This window comes from Homalodisca vitripennis, chromosome 4, assembly GCF_021130785.1.
Source record: "Homalodisca vitripennis isolate AUS2020 chromosome 4, UT_GWSS_2.1, whole genome shotgun sequence".
Classification (NCBI taxonomy): Eukaryota; Metazoa; Arthropoda; class Insecta; order Hemiptera; family Cicadellidae; genus Homalodisca; species Homalodisca vitripennis.
Window position 1 is genome coordinate 161,526,834 of NC_060210.1, and position 24,112 is coordinate 161,550,945.

The 24,112-nt window shown below is 33.0% G+C and overlaps 1 protein-coding gene across 1 annotated transcript in view; it reads right to left on the reverse strand.

The window, feature by feature from the left end:
* LOC124360482 (sodium-coupled monocarboxylate transporter 1-like) overlaps positions 1-24,112 on the reverse strand; it is a 42,061-nt gene that overhangs the window by 2,240 nt on the left and 15,709 nt on the right. The window contains exons 6-14 of the mRNA XM_046814149.1: positions 23,609-23,676; positions 13,632-13,786; positions 10,464-10,604; positions 9,163-9,271; positions 8,356-8,465; positions 7,935-8,118; positions 4,910-4,996; positions 3,061-3,224; positions 1,074-1,260 (exon numbers count right to left, since the gene is read on the reverse strand). Coding sequence (XP_046670105.1) covers positions 1,074-1,260; positions 3,061-3,224; positions 4,910-4,996; positions 7,935-8,118; positions 8,356-8,465; positions 9,163-9,271; positions 10,464-10,604; positions 13,632-13,786; positions 23,609-23,676 — 1,205 coding nt within the window. The remainder of the gene's footprint in view (positions 1-1,073; positions 1,261-3,060; positions 3,225-4,909; positions 4,997-7,934; positions 8,119-8,355; positions 8,466-9,162; positions 9,272-10,463; positions 10,605-13,631; positions 13,787-23,608; positions 23,677-24,112) is intronic.

Below are 24,112 nucleotides of genomic sequence, written 5' to 3' on the forward strand. Positions count from 1 at the left end.
AATGGCCGCGATAGATCCACCCCTAGCGGCTACAGAGCGAACAAGCGTGACATTAAGTTCCGTTACTCGAAATGAATGGCTTTCTCCCATGCAAAACATACATCGATAGCCCACCAAAAGTATATTGGTCACTTCAATAAATAATATTTCATACCACTATTCTCTATGTTTTTGGTGAAATGTGTAATTCGTAGTGCTTTTAGTGTCAAGTCAAGGATCGCTCAGTAACTTCGTTGCTATTGAAAGCTTAACACACGAGTACAATAGTTGGATTTAAAAACGTTTGATTTATTGAAACTTTTATTTAGTATAAGATTGTATATTCCATTGATCATTTTTAGTTCTCTGTACTGAATTCTCCTTTTTTCAGTGAATCTAGATATTAAATTATACCAAAGATTAGAATATTCAACATGTAACATTAGTTTCAATATTATCAATGAGATAACACTCATCCTTCAACTTAAGAAGACCATACGAGACGTAAAGATGCGATAGTGAATACAGTGTGGGGCTTGCTACAGTTATACTCGTACATCGACATCCACAATCCCTCTCTATCTTTCTCTCCGTAGTACACGAAATACCAGATCATGTAAACCGCCAAGCTCTCTCTGCCTCTCCCACTTTACTCCCTTTAACGGTGTTCTTCTTTTCTTTTTGTGACTGGAACTTCTTTTTTCTTTAAAAGAAAATATTTTTCTTGAGAATTATTTGAGCTAATGGGTAAATGGTTAGCTTCTAAATAGTAATAGGGACATTATCAAATCAACAGAGAGTCTTTAATATTAAAATAATATTTCTTGTACAGCCACAAGTTTCCCACTTTACAAGGAGACAGAAATCAGGTGTAGGTCATAAACTATTTTATTTATTTGGTTTCATGAATTATCTTTATAAACTGTACTATTTCATGGTTATAGTTTGAGTCTTAAAAAAGAGCAATCTCGCTGTTTTAATCGACTTAGAATCTTCAGTAAACGAACTAATAACTGCTGTAGATTCAAAATTAAAAATCTTAGCATTTTGTATAAAACTTAACTCAGCTGCTTACAACCATATTTTTAGCTTACTTTTTCTTTTGGAGGCGAAAGGTATTTGTGTATCACCGGAGAAAAAAGTTTATGTGGCAAGTCCTCAGTTTGGCCTGAGGAGAAGATCAAGCTGACAATGACAGCCACAACGATGGAGACGCTCGCTCCCACCAGAGTGTACCACATGTACGACAGTCGGAACAGCGGCCAAACCTCTTGTGTCTCACTGAAATAATATAACTAATATAATTATTGTTTTACTATCATTTTACTGTATTCAGTATACTCTTATAACTTGTATATCGAACAATTGTTGGACCAATCCTATGGGATAGCGTCATGGTGGAGTACCGCTTTAATTCCGTTTCGTATGCAATACATATACAAAATACTGACCGACTATGTATAGGTTCAACAATATCTGTATGAAGAACAGTACTAAATTTAATTTGACATTTATTAATTACAATATACATTTATTAATATAAATTACTAGCGGACCTGACAGACATCGTCCTGTCAAACAGATTTGTAATGTGGCAGTTTTACATACAATTTCCAATGCATCAGGTCTTTTAAATTTGTCACTGGCACAATCTGGAGAATAAGTTAGGTAGTAAAGTGTTGTTCTTGCTATATTCATTACAATACTGATCAGGACTGTAACCATATATTTTATAAAATCTGAATCTAAACCAATGTTTCAGTTCCTTTGATAAAATTCAGGTAACTGTGTCAGCTGTTTACTAACACTTTGATTTGGCCAATGAAACATAGTTATTACCATTACTTTTCAAAATTCTAATTCCTTCCGAGAGACGCTTTCGATCTTTCTATTTATAAATAAACCTTCCTTGGACTTCCTGGACCGATTCGGATAATTATTTTTGTAAAATATTCGTTGAAGTACAAGGAAGGTATATATAAAGAGAAATATGTTAATAATTATGATTCACATGATTAACAATAAAGCGATTAACTTTTAAATGCTTATATATGTTTTATTTAATTATTTTTTATTCACGACGCCCTATCACCAGGGTGACGGTTATGTTCAGGAGAATTTTTTGCCCCGACTATAAAATAGGTAGGAACAAACAACTGCCACATTACAAATCTTTTTGACAGGACAAAGTCTGTCGGGTCCGCTAGTAGCATATAAATACGATATAACAATCATAATAACCGCTCGCTAAATTACGTATGTTTCATGTTGCTAAGCTATTACCTCTATTTCCGCAAAACAGTGAGGTTACAAACAGATACAGAAATTTATAAATTGTCTTTTGTGTCTGCCACAAGCAAAATCTAGTTAGTATATAGTCATTAAACCGAGAATATTTTGTAAATTACGAATCAATGTTTTAAGCATTCAAACTATGAAGTTTAATTTTTCATCACTTTTTGTATGATGAAACCGAACTAATTCTGATTCTATTTGTGTAACTCTTTCCTTCCTCTACATACTTTACTCTCTTTCCTAAAGCACTATTTCCTTTTTTTATTTTTCGGCTTTAATACTTATAGTGTGGTGTCTGTTTTAGGCAGGTAAGTTGCTTGTGTACATTCGCCCTTCATCTCCAATCTTAATCTATTATAACTGCTGGACATTTGTGTTTGAACTACCAATGTCCAGACCATTTTACGACCGTCCACACATCCAGCATCGGGATAGAAGAATCTAGTAAAATGAGAAGTAGGTAAATGTTTATAAAGTTAAATAGTAACACTGCGTAATACTAACTGTAAGATGAGTTGGCTGAATTTGGCAATTCAAAACATATTCGCCAGATCAAAGTATCAGTGTATAATTTAAGTAAGGTGCAATAAATATTGTATGTAAACTCTGAAAAACTATATAAAAATAAAAAAAACTCTCATACTTTTGTATACACTGTAAACGGAGAGGTCAGAAATGAGATACTATTCTGCAACAATAAAGTATACAGGCACTTTCTATATTTAAGAACATTTTAGTTAGGCCTATTACAAGTCTATTTTTCATTGCTTAGTAAAATTTACTTACTCGATTATCACAGCTTTTGCTGTGGCATTAAAGGCGTAATCACATCCAGTAGATATTACTGCTTTAGGTTCAAATCTCAATTTTCCTTGCGCAATAGCATATTGTGCACCTATGACTAACCAAGACATGAACGCTAAGCTCGAGAAACCCCCAATTAGTGCTCCCTGAAACATAATATTTCATCATTGTAAATATAATTTACTATATCAATACATTTTATGGAATGATGATAGTTACATTTTTAGTAAAGTTTCACTCACTCCTACACATAACAGGTTCGTTCACTGCCAGTTTCAGCTGATCAGTAATACTGTCGAAAATAATTATCAAAAACAGCCCTGACGTCCAAATAAAGATAAACGAATCATATTATATACATTATAAACAACTAGTACATAATACTAGAACTAGAACATAATAACTCAATATTCTCTGATCATTATGAAAAAATTAAATTATTAACAGTGTGTGTGATGCCATTACAGCTAATTATTGGGTGATATTCTCCAAAAATGTGACAAATGAACTCACATGAAATTAAAATCCACAAGTATTAAACCTACATTTTCTGCTTATATATAGTGACCACGCAGAACCTCGAGAAACTAAAACAGAACAGAGAGAACTCGAAGACCTTATGCACATATATTCCAAACAGTTCTGGAAACTTTCTGACAGAGGCAACTTAAATTTCCTCTGCTCAGTTGGTATATCGGCGTAGCCTTGTTACATGTACCAGAAAGTGTAAAGCTTCAGACATTAAATCTTTGTTCTTGAAAATTCGGACAAGTCAATCATAAGACCTAAATTATTTTTAGATTTGGAAACAACGCTGCTTAACTTTCAAGGCAAGGTTAGCCTGGAATCTATGAAATAAAAAATATCTTGCCCGACGTAATTTCCCTTAATCTTGACCTCCGATATCATAAAATGAGAGGTTATTTATAATGATATAAGTAACTTGTACATTGCCGTAAAATCAGTGATCGACTTCAGATCCATTATAATGGATTATAATGGATCCATTATTATATAATTGAGTAAAAAATTAGTAGACGTTATCCAGTTTGGCACAAGGGTCTATAACTGAAAATATGATCAGAATACGTGAAAAATCCTAATGTTTAAATTAAAAAACAAACAAACTGACTGAGATACTGACATTCCTTCTGTAATAACATGACAGACCATTGGAGTCCTTTTATAGGGATCCATTACACTTTGTCACATTAAATTTACCCATTTCTAGGAGATGTTTGTTTTTTTTTTAAGTTTTATAGCCTGTGAGGAGGTTTTAGCTGCCAAGATCATTTAGTCATCTCCACCTGGACGTCGTTATTTGAAATATAAAGCGAAACGTCGAAAGATTTATCAAAAGAGAAGGTGTTATGCTGCCATTGATTTTGTTTTGCCTCAGTAGGGATGTTGTTGAATGGGGGAGTCATGCTGAATTTTTTATTGAGAGTTAAGGGGTCAATTCCTTATCTTTCTGATAGTTTACAGAGTGGAATTGGTGTCTTCGGAGTCCTCTGAACCACGCGGAGAAGGCGGCGCAGAGGTTTGCCATTATTTCGGTAATATGCAGAGGTTTGTCTCTTATCCCGTCCACCAAAGGTTGGTTTATTCATAGGAGGTCAAACTTTTAGAGTCTAACCAGTTAACACATAGAGTAAACAAAGTAAGTAAGTAAGTATTCCTTAACTGCTGTTTCTGAAGGGTGTGGTAATTACAACAAATGGTTTACTTTGCCGTGAAAATACATAGCAACATTGAGTAGCAATACAGACTACACTGCCAAACTTGTTCTGCTATAAAATGCTATGCATAATATGAATTAATTTTCACTTACAGTAGAGTTTATCTGGGGAATAAACATTCCCATGGTGAAAATTCCAATTGAAGGTCCACTGGGTATTGCACTTAAGCTGATTGCTAGCTGAAACAGAGCACTTATCATTTAGAGTAGTATGATAGTAACCTGTACTATTATACGAGCAAAATAGAAAAAAAAACTCATAAAATAGAGCAGAAAGTCTGTAGTACTAATGGCATACAATTAAGAATTATATATATATATATATATATAAGTAATGTTGCTACTCGTATATATACTGTATATATATATATATATATATATATATATATACAGTATATATACGAGTAGCAACATTACTTATATAATTCTTAATTATATATATATATATATATATATTATATATATAATATATATATATATATAATTTGAATAAGTGGCAATAGCCTAATTTAATTTCAATAAACATTTAATCACAAAAAGTAGCCTACTGTACTTGCTATTGCCACAAAGTACAAAATTAAGTTAGGCTATTGCCACTTATACAAATTTAATAAATGTAAACAAAAGTCATTTGACAGGTGTTTGGTCTTCCGATCATATGTTAGTTTGGTTATTTAAAAACGCATAATATGTGACAGATACGGCCAAATACAAAATAATTGAATCGTAAAAAGTAAGGACTCTGTGGTGTAATGGTAGCACATTCACCCGGCAAGTGAGAGATCCGGGTTCGAGTCCCGGCGGAGCAAGTACTTTTTGTGATTCAATGTTTATTGAAATTATACATATAAGGATGTTTGTATACAAGACATTGATTGAAACTATTTGACCGATCATTATGAAAATGTGTTTGTATATGTATACCAAGGACTTAGTCCGCATCAGAACCAAAAATCCCTATCATTGATACCAAGTCCAGCAGCCTCAATGGCTCTGACCCCGGTCACAGAGGAGGAGATCGCCAGAGTGATAAGAGAACTAACTCTCTTCGAAAAAAATCGAATGATTCAAACTATGTCTCAACGTGGCTTCTAAAACTGTGCTCCAAGCATTTGTTGAGGCCACTCGAGCATTTGATTAATCTCTCTTTTCACTCGGGAACGTTTCCACCCTCTCTCAAAATTGCGAAAGTTACCCCAATTTTTAAGAAGGGCGACCCCCTTTCAACTCAAAATTATCGCCCAATTTCAATGCTGCCGGTCTTCAGCAAAATTTTTGAAAAAGTTTTTTTCACTCGATGTGTGAATTTTTTTGTAAAACACAACCTACTATCAGCAAACCAATTCGGGTTCCGAAGTGGAAAGTCAACAACTGACGCAATCGTTCGTCTGGTCGACATGATAGTAGAAGGAATGGAAGATCGAGGAGACACGTTGAGTGTATTTCTCGACCTATCGAAAGCATTTGACTGTGTTGACCACCATTCCCTCATTCTCAAATTGGAACATTACGGGGTGCGAGGAATGCCACTCAAGTGGCTCGAATCGTACCTTAGTGATAGAAAACAATTTGTTGGAATTTCAGACGTTCGATCTGAAGGGAGAGGGCTTTATTATGGAGTTCCCCAGGGCTCCATCCTGAGTCCTCTACTCTTTTTGATCTACGTCAATGATGTTGGTTCATCGGTAAGCCGCGGACAACTCGTCCAGTATGCCGATGACACGACTCTATGCTTCAAAGCGAATTCAAAAACAGAACTCGAAGAGATTACATTCATTGAACTCAACAATGCGATCCAGCATTTCAATGAACTCAACCTCAGAACAAACCCAACGAAATCAACATTCATTCAATTTTGCCTGCGACAAACGAACTCAGGCTCTAGTCCCACTGTCATGTTGAATGAGACTGAGATCGAAGAAGTCTACTCAACAAAATTCCTTGGAATACACCTCGATCAATGGTTGACATGGGATTTTCATGTAGACAGCGTTTGTTCCAAGGTATCCTCAGGCATTTATGTTTTGAGGAGACTGTCCGAGTATTGCCCGACTCAGGTGCTGATGACGGCGTACTATGGACTAATCTACCCACACCTCTCCTATGGATTGGTTTTGTGGGGGGGTTGCTCAAAAACAAATGTTTCCAGAATCTTCATACTGCAAAAAAGAGCAGTCAGAATCATTGCCAAGCTGCAAAGGAGAGAGTCGTGTAAGCCAGCATTCAAAAATCTGAAACTGTTGACACTACCCTGCCTCTACGTATTAGAGACATGCCTTTTCTTCATGTCAAAATGCGAAACCATAAGAGGTAGTAACATACACTCTTACGCAACAAGGGGCAGGGAGAACTACCGAACTGGGAGACACAGAACGGCAGTTCATGAACGTTTACCGTCACAGGCGGGAGTTCAATTCGTCAACAAATTTCCAAATTCAATCAAAAATGCCCCAATGCTCAAAGCATTTAAAACCCGTCTGAAAACTGCGTTGATTGCAAAAGCATTCTACAGCACAGACGAGTCCATGGCACACCATTGGGAGACCACCGAATTGGAAGACTGATTAGGTGAAAGAGTGGGACAATTCGAATGATTGGGAATGAATAAATGTTGACAATGTATGTCTAAAAGGGATTGAGATGTAAGAATGAGTGGAAAATTTTTAGTTTAAACAAATATAATGACGATTGCCATACAGTGTTATATTGTCTAACGCAATAAAACATTTATTTATTTATTTATATTTCCACGGAGAAGGTTTATATACTACGCCCACTGATGTAACTCGCCACCAGGCGGCGCTGCAAAAGATAAAAGTACCAGAAGTGTTCATACACGGGCAAAGCTTACAAAAAGCGTGCGTAGTCGCAGGAAACAGCTAGCAATTAATTGAAAAATGTGGTTGGAGTTTTCTTTGCCAATTACATAAGTCATGATCAATGTTATATATCATACTTAGTGTTTTGAAAATGTAAGAAACATACTTCTATCTACGGCCTTGTTCTTGCTCACATTTTTAAAGTATTTATTGTTTCCCACTAGTTTTAGAAACGTGTTTTTACTGCAAAATCAAGCTTCTTTGTGTAATGCAATACTGTTTTAAGGGCAAATATGTACCTGAAGAACTGATCCCAATCTCTCGACTATGTAGACCATGAGTACACACACGACACCCACGACAACTACTACACTGCGGACCAGGAGGTTACTGTGTCTCTTGCTGGGACTGGAGTCTATGTACGATTTGTAGAAATCTTCCAACGCGACAGCCGACATCGAGTTTAATCCAGTGGACATCGAACTAAAACATTTGCATATTTATCTACTTCAGTGAGAATTATGTTATCATGGTATATTGCGTAACAAGCATACTATAGTTTTCATCTAGACTTCATGTAAAAAAAATATTTTTATATATAAATATAAAATATAAAAAAATTGTGAAATTGTTTGTAATATTGGATACAAACAGTTCTGGAAGGATGTATGTAAAAAATCTTGCGTACACGCACTGAGCGCAGTGAACATGTATGTGTACCTGAGAGCCGCACTGAAGACACCAGCAACAAAGAGACCAGGCAGGCCAGGAATAGACCCAAGAGTATCCATGACTAGCAATGGTAACAGCTGATCCTTGGCTTTGGCTAACTGAAACATCAACGAAATATAGGAAGTTGTATTTTCAAGGAAAATCTCATGTATCAATTCTTAGACCTAATAAAACATAAAAATAACAACGTTTCATGTTGTACTATACCATAATGTTATATTTTATTACGTAATGTAAAACAAATATTCTTCTATATATATATATATATATATATATAGAAAAGAGGATGTTCTTATATATGACATTGATAGACTCAGAAACTATTTGACCGATCATAATATGTTATGAAATAGTATGAAATATACAGATTGTATTTCGCTAATCATCATAACATTTATTCAGTGTCACGATATTTTTGCCATCAGACACTATGTTTTTCACCTTCATATAATTGGTTTATACAGATATGTTTTTAACAGCATCTATCCATAGCCGATGTGGTATTGAATATTGGGCTCATGGGAGGTAGAATGATGATATAAGAGGCGTCTGTCTCTAGAGTATCTCTTGTGAATGTTTTTACATACGCAATGGCGTAGCTTTGAAGCTCTTTAAAAGACATTAAGTTTTAGAATTTGACGGTAATCTACATAAGAGATATTGTTTTCATTGTAAACAATATACAAAAGTAAGTGCAGACAGTAAAAAGGTTTGGATTAAAATAAGAGGGTTGGAAATGATAAGACTGTTTGGGGAGAAAGGGCGCCACGACACTAAGTGTGCATAGTACAATACCTGAGTGGTGAGGGGATCGCAGTCGAAGTATTTCGCATGGATCAGCAACCCACTGTACGAACACAACACTACTAGGCTCGTAGATCCAAACACAAATATCCAAACAGCTCTGCAATCATAACATCCATTTTAGTATGACCAGAAACATAATTTCATGTTCACATCCATCACTTATAAACATGCCATTGGATAGCTTTCATAGACCATGACCATCGTAAGCTCATTGGCTAAAAGAAGTAACACGTTACCATATCATGACGTTTATAGGAGGATCTCTTTCTACACCAGTTACGTTCTTAACTATGTAACTATACCAAGAGTTTTTGAATGTAAAATGTTCAAATAGATTTTTTATTTTCAAATTTTTAATGATTCCTTTGGGAACCTCTCGGTAACCGCAAGCTTAACCCTTGCGACTACGATGGAGGTTAAGACTTGATAGTAAGCGTTAAAGAAAATACAGAGGTTATATAAAACAGGAAATAGCAAAAAAAAACTTAACTACTAAATTTGTGCTAGTATATTCTTAGCGTTGTTTTGTAACACAGAAATAACATAAATAGAACGTGATTTTGTTATTTATTTGTAGATGATTTTTGGAAAATATTGTGAAATTTTCAAACATTTATGTGAAAATTGAAACAGATTTTTTGTAGAAAACGAAACATTTGTTTATTAACGATACACTTTTTATTTGAATAAGACGTCATCGTGATTGTATTAACACAAAAGTTAATGTAAAATTTTTCTTATACAACGCCCTAACATAACCATAATTATAGTGCAAAAAATAGTGTTATTCGTATAACTTTGAAATGTGTCAGACTAGCATATACTATTTAATACATTAATTTATATCATATAAGCATACATTGAGTAATAAAAACCATTCGAATTAATTATGTCGAACTCAATCTTATTTCAACTGAACAAATAGAATTTAACTGATAATATTTTGTTTTCCGAATTATAAGTGTTTTGTTATTAATAACTTAATAGTAGATCTGTTGCTCGAAATCGAAATCACCCAATAAAAATGTAGAGCTCTAAAACTGTTTTTAAAATATGGCTAAAATATTATAATCAGTGTCTCAGTATATAGTTAGTCAGATAAGTACAGGCCTACTGCTTTATTGGATTTATAAAGATTTATCCTAGTATCCTGAATAATATTGCAAAATAATGGCTGTGTTGTTATCAATGTATACGTACACAATAGCTCGATTTTGAGCAACAAGACCACTGTTTTATTTATACTAGAAATTGCAAAAATATTGGAAAATACATTAACTAAATATTACTGGACAGCCTGACGTTTGGTTGGCAGGGCCAGATACCGCTGGATCATTGTTTGTCCTACAGCGTTAGTCTGCAGCCATCCGACACAGCCGCCGATGACAAGTCCCCACACAGTGTGTCTAGTGGTCACATCTAGGCTCCATCTGCACAAAAACTGTATTATTCTTAATTCTGATGGGAAAAAAGAGATATATAAATCTTTATTCTTCATAATTACTTCACATTTCTTTAACCAGACATATAAGTAGATTATAAAATAGCGCTCCTGGCTTACTTTCGGACCCAAGAGAAAATCAATGGCAAATCTCAGTAAAAAAAAAAAATACTATAAACGAATCTACCAAAATATAAAAGAAGATATCAAACTCTTTATTGTTGTAATACCATATAAAATATAACTAGCTTTTGTGACATTATTAACATTATTAGAAGAGCTACCAGAAATATTAGAATAATTACCTGTTTAACATTATTATTTATTATATTTTGATGTAATGCAAGATTCTTCTGGTACTATTAATGAAAACTGATAAATTATTCAATAGAAGATTATAATGTTTGTAAACAACAAGAAATTAAAAATAATTGTAGATAATGATAAAACCTTAGGAAAAGAGTGTTTAACATGGTTAAGTTTTAAATTCTCGAATTGAAATTATACATTTTTCTGCCTAAGGACTAGTCCTAGAAACAATAAAGGTATTCGTAATAAAGAAAATCAATCATATAATATATTTTGAAAATTGTTCAACTAAAAGATTAAAAGATAAAAGAACATTTGGTTCTGGTTTAGTAAAAAATAATGGAATAAAAGGATAGAAGCAACTATTTATAACTATGTAAACGAATATTTTCAAACAGATAAAGAATTTGATCCATTGGATGATTGTATAAGTTATGAAAACAAAATAGAAGCTATTTTAAGAATGCTCTATTTTGTTCTTTACTTTTATAAAAATGTGGCCAAAATAAAAATAAATAGTTGTTAACATTAAAAAATTGTTGTAGTGTAGTTTTTAGATATTTCTCAATATGTTTATCAGGGTCAGTAAATGAATGTACCAGGAAATAATGAACAAAGAAATAAGATGATTAAATATCTAATATTTGAATTTAGTTTCAATATATTACCGATTGTGACTTATGTATGTCTATATATATATATATATATATATATATATATATATATATATATTCTTGATTAGGTAGTATTAGGTATTATGAAAACCAACATTTGTATGTAAATTTTACCTATATTAGGAAAAGAAGCCAAATTTAACAACGAAATTTAGGCACCGTAAGCACTTTAAACCAGAAGTTAATTTCTACTGTCAGATTAGACACTTTAGATTGTTCGTTGCTAAAAAGGTCGTAGAAGTGTGATGTTTCTCAGTCCTGTGTGTGTATGTACTCGTCTGGAAAACAAGGCAAACTCATCTTATAGTACTAGAAATATCTTTGACCGTATTCAAATTCTAAAGGCCGAAAGTAGATGCTTTCTAGATTCGAGCCAGAAACGTATTCTCCTACGATCGCTAATTCTAAAACACGAACGAGTAAAAATTTGAATTTGATTTTTGAATCTCATAGACATCGAAATAATAAATGCCTACTTGTATTTTAAATCTATTTTATGCCTCCATCATATTACAACATACGAGTATATTCTTTCACTAAGAGTGCTCCCCTACAGATTTTTAAAATTGCTTGCGAAAACACACACGCGCGCGCGCGCATGCGCACATACACACTTACGCCAATCTAGTATGTATTTAGCAAATATAGTAACGTATTTACAAGTGTTAATGTTTATTTTTAGTTATTTAGATATTTAAGAATGTTTTCGGGTTTTTTGTATTTATTATTTACCTTTTCTTGCGTGTTGCTGGTTAAATTTTCTTATTTTGGCAAATTATGTTTGTTAATTTTTTCATCACTTTGTTGTTATTTGTTTCTTTGTTACACATCCAAAATGTATTACTGTTGCTTGTTTTAACTATTAACTGCGTAGCCTTCACCTATTTTTTCTATTTTGCTAATTGTTTGTTAACTAACTTGTATTTCTTATTTATTGATTTTTTGTTGATTGTTTATTTTAACACTGGTAGTTATTTAATCATATAAGTAAATTTTATTTGTGTTTAGACTACACTGTTTAACACTCTTTCTTTAACTTTTTAAATTGAACTACTAGTGTAATTCGATTGGAAGAATAAATAATAAGTTACGGGTAACTGCAGACTATCAAACATAAATATTACCTATTGTAAAAAAATATATTGTTGTAAATATGATTGTTAATGACTGTTGATTGTATGATTGTTCTTGCGTGTTGCTGGTTAAATTTTCTTATTTTGGCAAATTGTGTTTTGTTTTTTTTCATCACTTTGTTGTTATTTGTTTCTTTGTTACACATCCAAAATGTATTACTGTTGCTTGTTTAAACTATTAACTGCGTAGCCTTCACCTATTTTTCTATTTTGCTAATTGTTTGTTAACTAACTTGTATTTCTTATTTATTGATTTTTTGTTGTTGTTTATTTTAACACTGGTAGTTATTTAATCATATAAGTAAATTTTATTTGTGTTTAGACTACACTGTTTAACACTCTTTCTTTAACTTTTTAAATTGAACTACTAGTGTAATTCGATTGGAAGAATAAATAATAAGTTACGGGCAACTACAGACTATCAAACATAAATATTACCTATTGTAAAAAAATATATTGTTCTAAATATGATTGTTAATGACATAATTATTTTCTAAAATTCCGAAAGAGATAAATTTATAAAAATTCAGAATAGTAAAAAGATGTTGCTCGAAATATTTTTCGTAGAAGATTTAATATTCATAGTAATTTATTTCCAAATACATTTAAGAAGATTTATCCATTAAATTCAGTATGTTTGAAAGTATTAAGAAAAGAGAACAAGAATTAGAATATATATAGAAACTAGAAAAAGAACACATCCAAACAATTACAAGGAAAATCAGGAAAAGTATCAAAATATTTTAGAAATGGATAAAACATAAGGAAAATGTATTAATTGGTTATTTTTCTAAACAATGGAAATATACTGAAGGAAACTATAAAATATCTGACTTTGAAATCAACAAGAAAACTAGATGCAGCTATGTTGGTGCATAGAAATAAATTAACCGAACTTACTCAGGACCCTCGAGTCGCTGACTGTCGATGTTTCTTTGTATCACTTGCAGGAACCCGCCGACATCTGAGGTTCCTTTGACAATCACAAGCAGCATTGCCCCGAACATGGAGAATGTTTGAACGGCGTCTGTCCACACAACTGCCTTGATTCCGCCCTGTGACGTGCAAACATTGTATATTTATATATTACCTTCTCTTTCTGTTTCCAGTTATAATGAACTTTTTTCACAACGATCCAAATGGAAAACATGTCAAGCATTGTTGTAATGGAATTTAAATAGAACTTTTTTATTGAAATGATATTTTTTAAACATAGTTGGTCTTAAGATTTAAGAATATTGCACAAAATAAAAATTGTGTCATGCATTTTTATGGCTGCAATATATCAATGCAGAATATCAATACACATATATCAATACATAAAATCCCTTATTTCCTTGTAATTGGAAATGTTTTCCTTAATATCACGAATCTTACGAGAAAATAATGAAACATTTCAACACTTAACAACACAATGTGAAATATAAAGTTTAACACTAGTTTAAATTTGTTTTGTAAATTTTACTACAAAAATGCGTTGTACAACGCTATTAATTACAGGGTAATTAACCAAAAACACTATAAGCTGTAAACTACAGTATTACAATTAATTAGTTTTGATCTGTGTAATGGCGTCATATGCATATGATTCGAAAAATAAAGATTGTAGTATATAATAAAAAATGCGAAACCAACGTTATAGACGATGTTAATTAAATGTAATGAATGCTTATTAAAAAAACAATAAAACATGATTATTTATTGGGAATTTTCTACTCATAAATAGGTAGGACTTCTCCAAAGCCTTTTTAGTGGGAAAGGTAAACATAGTTGATATACTTTGTATTAATTGATGAACGAAAAGTCACAATTCTCCAATAATTTTATTTTTAATACACGAGGCCTTTCAGCATCAAAAATGCTATCGTCAGGTGTAAACAACAATTTGAATAATATAAATATTTAAATTGGATGGCATCTTTGATGCTGAAAGGCCTCGTGTATTAAAAATAAAATTATTGGAGAATTGTGACTTTTCGTTCATCAATTAATACAGAGTAGTGTATTCTAATAAGAAGAGCTCCTCCTTCAATGAATAGTTGACATAGTTGATGTAATTCGTACTCCATTTACTCTCCACCTTGAGTTTCGAAACAACTGATTTTATTCCATCTGAAGCTGCTGTAGGTTTGATCTCTGAAATCTCAGGTCCACACCTACCTGAAGAACTCTTAAAGATCGAAACAGCGAGTACCTTTTGCATCAGATTTTGAAAGTAGCAGTCATTTTTGTGTACGTATTCTTGATTCAGTGAACTCATCCAACAGGGTCAAACAAAGAATAATGTTAAACCCATTTAGTAATGGTCCTAACTAATCACTCAAAGCAGGTCGGCGAAAAGACGTCCTAAATTATACTTGCACGGCTGTACGGACCAGGTCGGCCTGTATTAAAAACCATCGCATTCAAACGAGGTGTTGACTTAGTAGGTAAAACCATGTAAAATAGGATATTGCTGTTGTCCGTCTTCCTCTTTACATATGTCCACTTCTAGTGATAACTGCAAGCACGATGGCCGAGAGATGAGGTCACACCGATCATGTTGTGAAAAGCCCTCTCTTTTAGAAGTAAGAGTCAATGTCACATCGGTTCTATATCAATGTACGTAGAAGGGTCTCTATGTGCGAGGTTATCCCGAGTTTTACTAAATAGGTTGTAGTGGGAAGGGTAATCAACGCAGTAGACAGCTACAAATGGAATGACTTCGGTTGTTTTAAGTTCTAAGCGGATGGTGAATGTAGTAAGAATTACACCAACTATCTTATTCATATTATAATGGTTCGAATTATTTCTTAAGCGTTTGTGATTATCATTTACACCGAAGCATAGTGAACTAGAATCACATACAACTCGGGCTAAATGGTTAGAGTTGACTGGCATAAATACACATTTAGAGATTATAATCAGTGACAGGAAAAAATATTGTATCTAACATGTATGACACATGAAGTTATTCATTCCAGTCATGCAGTGGTGTAGATCGTCTGCGTCCATTTTCCATGCCTTATCCTTTTTAATTTTGGGGACGGTTCGATTACTCCACTGATCGTTGGCCCAACGACCCTCCTGGAGGAAACATAATTTGTACAGAGGGTCAATAATGTATGTTGAACCATTTTGCAAACATACATGGGTTCGATTACTCCACTGGCTCGTTGGCCCAACGATCCTATTTGTTTAGTTTTTGTAAATTGTAAATATAGGGTCGTTGGCCCAACGAACCTTATAGTTTTCATTTACTGGCATCGGTTCGTTGGGCCAACGGTCAGTGGTGTAATTGGACCATGAATTAATATTAAGCAATAATATTTGAAGGGGGTCGTTGAGCCAACGAACCTTAGTGGAATGGATCCTACGATGTTTTAAAGAGGACCGAATACACCACCAGGCGTTGGCCCAACGACCCACGCCGCTGCATTGGCTCATTTAAGCGACCAGGGGGTCGATTAGTCCACTACTTCATTCTCCGTCTCCTTCTAAGCCCTCTTGCAAGACAATGTTTTACTTTTTTAGCATTCCAATTAATATGTTGTTTTGGTGTTGTTCTCTAAATACTAATGTATGTAGAAAATATTTCATATATTATAATAAAGTAAACCGATAAATATTAAATACTAAATATAAAGATATACATATTAGTAGGAGTACGTACTATTATATCAGTATTAGTATCCACAAATGCCTATATAATTATAAGATGACATTTTGTTTTTATCATTACCTTTTTAATACTTATATAACAAGGTTAATACGTATAAAGTATAAGTGGTTTCATATGTAGTCAAATATTAGACTATTAATTTCGTTGATAGTTATATCTTTTCTGGTTAATAAGATGTAGGTAAAATCTATTGAAATTCCGTAAACGTTGTTAGACGTATACGTTTTACAAGTTTAGGAATAATTATATGATATATATGATAATATCATATAACATTTTAGCGCCATTGCAAACCCAATTATTTTTCATTATACAATTTATCAAGAATTATTTTGTATCTTTAAAACCTATTATTGTAAGATTTCTCAGGGCCCATAATCCTTAATATCATGTAAAAATGTATAACTGTTACAAAATATATAGTTATAATTACAGTTAGAAGCTTTATTTACATATTTTATGTGTGTGACATTTGACACAAGTTATTAACACATTGTTACACAAGAATGCAATTTTGAACGACGGTTATGTGTAGTTTGATTGATGAACCACTTTCACTTGAAGATATTTTGTATTCATTTGAATTTTCAATCTTAAAATCTTTAGATTCAAACACTTATAAAATACAAATAGCATAACAAGACACATAATGGGAAAATAAAACACATGATTTATACACAAAGAAGTACAGATAGTATTACCATCGATTACTACATAACCAGTGACATAAAATAAAGGTTGAGCGAGATTTCGAGTAGGATGTAATGGATTTAGCTAAATTATTATTTTAAATTCAATTTAAACAATATCGCTAAGATGAATATTCTTTTGACATAATCTACAATGTTTAACTTTTATAAACGATATCAGTACTCCTCCTTATTATATTACAAACACTTATTCTTTGATAGCAATTATGATAGAATTATGGAATAAATCTTCTCTATTTAACGATGTGTTATTGTTTGACCACAATAAATCGATAATGGAATTATTTGAGAAATAATCTCAATAAAAATATTTTTTAAATTATCAAGAATTAGTGCAATTTGATAACACCAGTTTATCCATAAAATATTTATATGAAATACAAATATTTTATATTTTGCCTACCTTAATTGAATTAATTTTCTTTCTTGCATACAAAACAACCAAGTAATACAGTTCTATTTTGTAAGCCCAACAGTTATTTTGAAGCAACATAATTTATAATTTTATTTTAAACCTTAGGTTAGTGGTAAACGAGAATTGGATACAAGCAAAATATAAACAACTGTGATATGTGTGAACTTTGAATATTAAGCAAAGAGAATAACAATGTAATAACAGGGTATACGTAATTTAAAAAAATATTACAGATTTTAATAGAAAACTTAATTTTAAATTTAAGAATTATTATATCAGGTTTGGTTTTAATGTCATACACATTGTACATTTCTGACTACTACATTTTAAACTTGATTTAATGTAAAGTCTGCTCAAATCAACATTTAGGCCAGTGAGTAAATTTAAATTAATGAAATCGCTTATTGTGTTTTTATGTACGAGTATGCGTATGTAGAAAGCGTTAATTCATAAACTTTGGCATCAACTGGTTAAAATATTACAATGCATACTGAAAATTGTAATATTAATCTTAGGAGTGAAATGTTAGACATTGAAAATAGGTTTCCGTTTTGTTTTGAATTTTGTTGGGAAGTAAGGGTTTTAGGGCTGACGTAGCCAAACGTAATTTTTTTAGTGATTACGAAATCTATCAACGGCAACACTGACGTTCATAATTATTGTTCGGGGCAGTTATATAAATGAACATATAGCAATGAAATGTTTTATTTCAAACAATTTAGGCTGTTGTGAAGTTCCAGTCTTTGTGCTTGAGATTGGACAAATGAAAAGGAAGAATTTTCAAAGCAGCCGTAATTTAGGTTATTGATCGAAAAATATTATTAAGCCCTAGTTCCCGGAAGCCAGCTTATCTGTGTGGCCTAGCTAGCACTTCCGTCCTGGTCTCTGAGCTGTTGTCTTGTCTTCTATATCTTCCTGATCTTCTTCGTTTGATTGACAGAACACATCGTCATCACAATTTATTGGCAACTAATTAGATACTTCTGTCCCCTCCATAAACGGCTCCGTGAATTTAGGCACAAACAGGATAGAAATACTAAAAAACCTTGAGACTTCTGTAATAAATTTTGTGCCTCATAAAATAATTCTGTATTTTAATTTGTAATCAAGTCCATTTACAAATTAGTTTATTCAATATTTTTTTCGTTTTCATCGTGGTTATTCATAAGATATACAGGGTGATTCAAAACTAAACGGCAATCTCTCGGGAGCTTATTCTATAGCTAAAAACAAGTAAAAAAGTTCATATAACCATATGCCCGGAAACGCTTCGTTAGCGAGTTACGCCTAGCGAAAGATTTCGCCCGGATTTCAGAACCCTTGGTGAAGTCACGCCGTATAAAAATGGTAAAGGTAGTTACAAAGATACAAATACGATTGTTTTTTATGTTTTTATATCTGACAAATTTATTAAAATTCGTCCCAGAGCTGTAAATGCAATACTTTCAGAGATATCTTACGTAAAACACAAGAATTGGTGCAAAGAAATAACACATTTTTGTGTTTAACGTAAGATTACTTCCATAAATGTTAAATAAAGGTCATTTTTTTCTTAAACAGATTTGTAGAACATTTAATTCTGAAAAGATTCATGTGAATTACTTAGGAAAAAAATTAATAATAGGTATTGAAATTTAGCTTTATTTAAAAATAAAACAGACGCACAAAAATGCATATTCTTATCTGCATAAAATATTAACACTAATGTTTAGGTTGTGAGTAACAGCTGATCATTTATTCTAGACTGAACATTAACATAAAATGTATTTACCTTTATAAAACTGTAATAATCACCTATAATAGTTGCTCAAAGTGTCCTCCGTTGTTAGCAATGCACGTTTTCGCACGACGAATCCACTCTTTTCTAGCGCGTTTCATAACGTTTGGAGCATTCTTGATAGTTTCTGCCGCCTCTGTAATGCGATTACGTAACTCCTCTATGGTGTTAATCCGTTTTGAATAAACAATGACTTCATCCAACCCCATAAGAAAAAGTCTGCTGGCGTGAGGTCAGGAGAACGTGGTGGCCATTTTACTGGTCCATTTCGACCAATCCATTGTCTACCGTATGTATAATTTAAATAGTTTTTCACATCATTAGAAAAATGTGGAGGTGCTCCGTCGTGCATAAACCATGCATTTATTCTGTTTTTAACAGGAATATCTTCCAAGAGGGTAGGCAGGTTTGTTGTTCTTAAAAAATTTAAGTACGCTACTCCATTAAGTCGATTAGGGAGGAAAAATGGACCAATCAAATTATCACCCAGAACACCAAGCCATACATTGACTGAAAATGTATGTTGAAAATGCCTCGTCGCAGTTTCATGTGGGTTGTCGTACGCCCAAGTATGGGTATTACGAAAATTTACAATTCCATTTCTAGTAAAAACAGGATTCATCAGTAACGAGAATACGCCGAAGAAAATACTGATGTCGTAAACAATTTCTTCTTAACCAGCGGCAGAACATCTTCCGTTTATTAAGATCTTGCGGTAATAAGTCTTGAACACGTGTTATATGGAATGGGTACAACTGTGCTTCATGAAGTGTCCGCCATACGCTTGACTGGCAAATATTTAACTGACGTGATAATCAACAAAATACAATCTTCACACGCCACAATACAAAAACCTCCATAAAGGTTATTCAAATATTACTTCATGAACTTAATTGTTAATCAGCTGATATTGCCAACCTTTGCAAAGAAAATATGACGATAAAAAGTGTTGAATAAATGATCAGCTGTTACTCACAACCTAAACATTAGTTAATATTTTATGCAGATAAGAATATGCATTTTTGTGCGTCACCCTGTATATATGTTTTCCTAACACTCAGGCAAATCCCATGGCACGCATCATCGAACCAATGTTCCTTAGAAAATGATGATTCAAGCAAAATTTCAAGTCAATAAGTAAGTTAATTCTCACGAACATTTATACAACCACTCCGATTGCCATGCAGAGGAAGTTGTCCCAAAAACATTTATGCTCTTGATCTTCGCCCCTTGTCTTCAAGGGAAAGGGGATTAAAAAAAATTATAGTAATTTTCCCAAGGAACATCCCTGTCAATTTCGGTTTAAAGTCAATGGGTCCCTAAACTCCTCTAGGACTGACGTGAAGTGGAGTTGGCCCTAGCACTTCGTCTCTATGGTTCAACATTTGGACCATGTAAATGTTGGTTAAAATCTATAGATCAGTACACCGTCCAGCATTATTGTTCTAATGTGGATTTAGTCATACGGATTTACTATACTTGAAATAAGAAATAGGCTTATGATGTTATATGTGTATGTAACAATAGTTCCACATGGTTCCATGCCTCGTAACGAGGGTTGTTGTATAAAGACAGTTTGCTTTGTCTAAACAAAGTAAACTGTTTGTTTTGTTTGTTTGTCTTTGTCTTTTGCTCCATGTTAAAAATAGAGCCTCGGATGAGCAGGCGGCATCTACTAGCGTGTCCTCTTACGTACGGGATGCTAGCATAATCAAGCTACATTAGTACCGCTAATAAAAACTACACAGTGTCTATAAAAAAACCTCAAAACTAGTCTAATGATTGATTGATTCACTGACTTGAGTAAAGGTTTAGACAGGTAGTAGTAATGGAGTTATAGAAGCGATGCGACAATATGCTTTTCGAGGCCACATCACAGTGCCATCACGCCCAACCCCGAACACAACACTAACACTGTTGTTGTCTTCACTTTTACATAGAGTGTAACTAAAAGGCTTCTTGTACTATAGCCAATTTACCTAAGGTTTACGCTGACACTCTAAGTAGTGTTTGATATGATAAAGGTTGAGTTTTAAAGTGACACGAGCCTGTTTTATGTATTTTCTGGCTCGGTTTCTGTAAAGTAATTTAGAGACAATCACAGCGTACAAAGCTACAAGGAAGACGCCAAAGAAAACGTTTACTTCAAATTAAAACTATTAATAATTATAACAAGGTTTGTCACGGAGACATTAATTCAAGTTTGCATGTTTCAACTTGGAAAGAAACTGAGGAAGACACCATCAAAGGAATAATCTCGAACTTATGGGAAATTAAAGCTCTAGTAGTGATCAGTTGCATGTGAAACTTTGCGATATCTCTAATAACATTGTATTTCTAATATATTACCACAAATGACACATCTCATTAACAATCAACATTACTTATTCAGAGGCTTCTATTTTAAAGTTGGCAGCATATTCTCAATTAAGTTTTAATGATTGATAGTTTTCTTTAATACGTACTGTAAATGTAGTTTATATCCATCTCAAGAAATGTATCACATACACGAAAATGTGCAAATGCTTCAGAATATTATACAATGGTTTTTTGAAGAGAATTGGCCAGTTATATATATATATATATATATATATATATATATATATATATATATATATATATATATATTATTCATTAAATGGATTCACGCTCATAATGCAGATAAAATTACTACAGTGCAGGAGGAGCGGCTGCCGTGCCACCTACCCTTGACCATAGTGGACTAATCGGTCAGTGGAGTAATCGACCCTTTTCATTTGAAATGCAATGTTTTATTTGATCGGGTCGTTGGGCCAACGACCCAGTGGACTTATTGGACCTCTATAAACTATAAAACGGGTCGTTGACCCAACGAACAGTGGTGTAATCGAACCTGTATTCTACAATTTCACTTATTACTGCAATAGGGTCGTTGGCCCAACGAACCATATACGCTATTAGTATATGTAAGTAAATTTTGGTTCGTTGGGTCAACGAACCTTGATTGTAGATTTAGTGTTTAAATTGTAAATAAGGTTCGTTGGGCCAACGACCCGTTTTAGTTATGTTTTACTTTATGAAACAAATCGGTCCGATTACACCACTAATCGTTGGGCCAACGACCCTCATATTTAAGACTAAACTAATGTTTGGGTCGTTGGGTCAACGATCGGTGGAGTAATCGAACCAGACCCTTAATTTTTACTGATCCTACTATTAAAAGTAAGAAGTCCTACATGCATATGTTAGTTTAAAAATTAATTGTGTATGTATTTTCAAAAACAAAATAAAATTATTGATTGCCATCGTACATTAAAAAAGTAATTTTAAATAGAGTTAAAAAATGCCCCATGATTTTCAGCTACAGACTGCATGTGGTTATATTCCTTCTCTTATTAGGTTTAAGGTTGAATTAAATTTAACTTCCCCCTCCCTCGTTCCCCTGTCAAAATTTTCCTCCGTTATCTTAAACAATGTAGCAATCTTTGCAAAAACTAGTTCTGGTAATGTTATGATATAATGGCATAGTAACAATTAAAGTAATACCAGAAATTACATTTTATAATATGTCTTTAAGACACTATAACAGAATATGTTACTTGTGTAGACAATTATACAGTTTCCTATCTTTATATTTGTTAACACCCCGTAGGTGTTTATTTACCCTTATTGTATAAATAATTTTACTGTATACCTATAATCAGCAAATATTTTTCAGACTATACCATTATTTTAGCAGGTTTCTTCCTCAATAAACACGCATTTTGGCCAGATCTGAAGGGTTTCTACCCCACTGTGTGAAGTTGACACGTTGACAACAAACGTTGAAGACTTTGACCAAAATCATAGAGAACTTGATGATCAACAGTGATATCAACATTTTTTCTGTGTTAGACACAAAACTCTCCAGTAGTTGGTATAGATTAAAGACTGTGTCGCTAACATTTGTTCGCAAAAATGAAACGAGACTTAGGGAAGAGCAACAATGTTAACAATAGTTCCTCTCGCAGTTACTGCTAATCTGTAATTTGCATAAGTTTTCATAGCCCTAAGGAATTAAATCTATGAACAACTGTACGCAAATTTTCAATACCATTACCAGACATTCTCAAAATATTGTTTGTGCTACCGTCACACGTCAGCTCTATTGATAGTGGTATTGAGGTCATGGAAAGGACTGGCAAAATGCACCAAAATGATGAGCTAAAATGCTGTTATTGTATTTTGTTAACATATGCAAACTTTCGTTATAGTCAACATCATATAATATAATCGTGGTCTTAACATGAATTATTAGTTAAAACATAATATTATAGACCAAAATAGTATACTTACAACGCAGGTGTAAAATATGCAGATGATACACACAAGTGGAGTAACAATATGCACATTAATTCCAGAAACTGAAACAAAACAAATTAATGAAATATGTATAATTATAATGCTAAGATATTATTTACCACTAGTGAGTACAATAATAAATGTCAGCGGAGCGATATCACGAGTATCCCGATGTGAGTCGAAAAAACATCCTCTTCTGAATTGTTGAAAGTTTGTAATGAGAGACGAACAGCTTCGATAGGTAGTTCGTGTATGGTACTTGGAAAATCCTTTCGGTGCACAAGTCATTAATTTGTTGTTCTCGTTTATTCCTTAGCCAGATGCAACCCTGTTAAAATTGTTACTGTTTGGTGAGGCCTATCCAATCCCATGTATTTTAAAACCACGCTGTTTACACTTATATTCCTAAATATTCGGTAATGAACTTTGGCACAACTCATTTCGTGTGTAAAAACAAGCTCTGTCATCACTAGATTTTTTATCCAAACATCTGTGAAT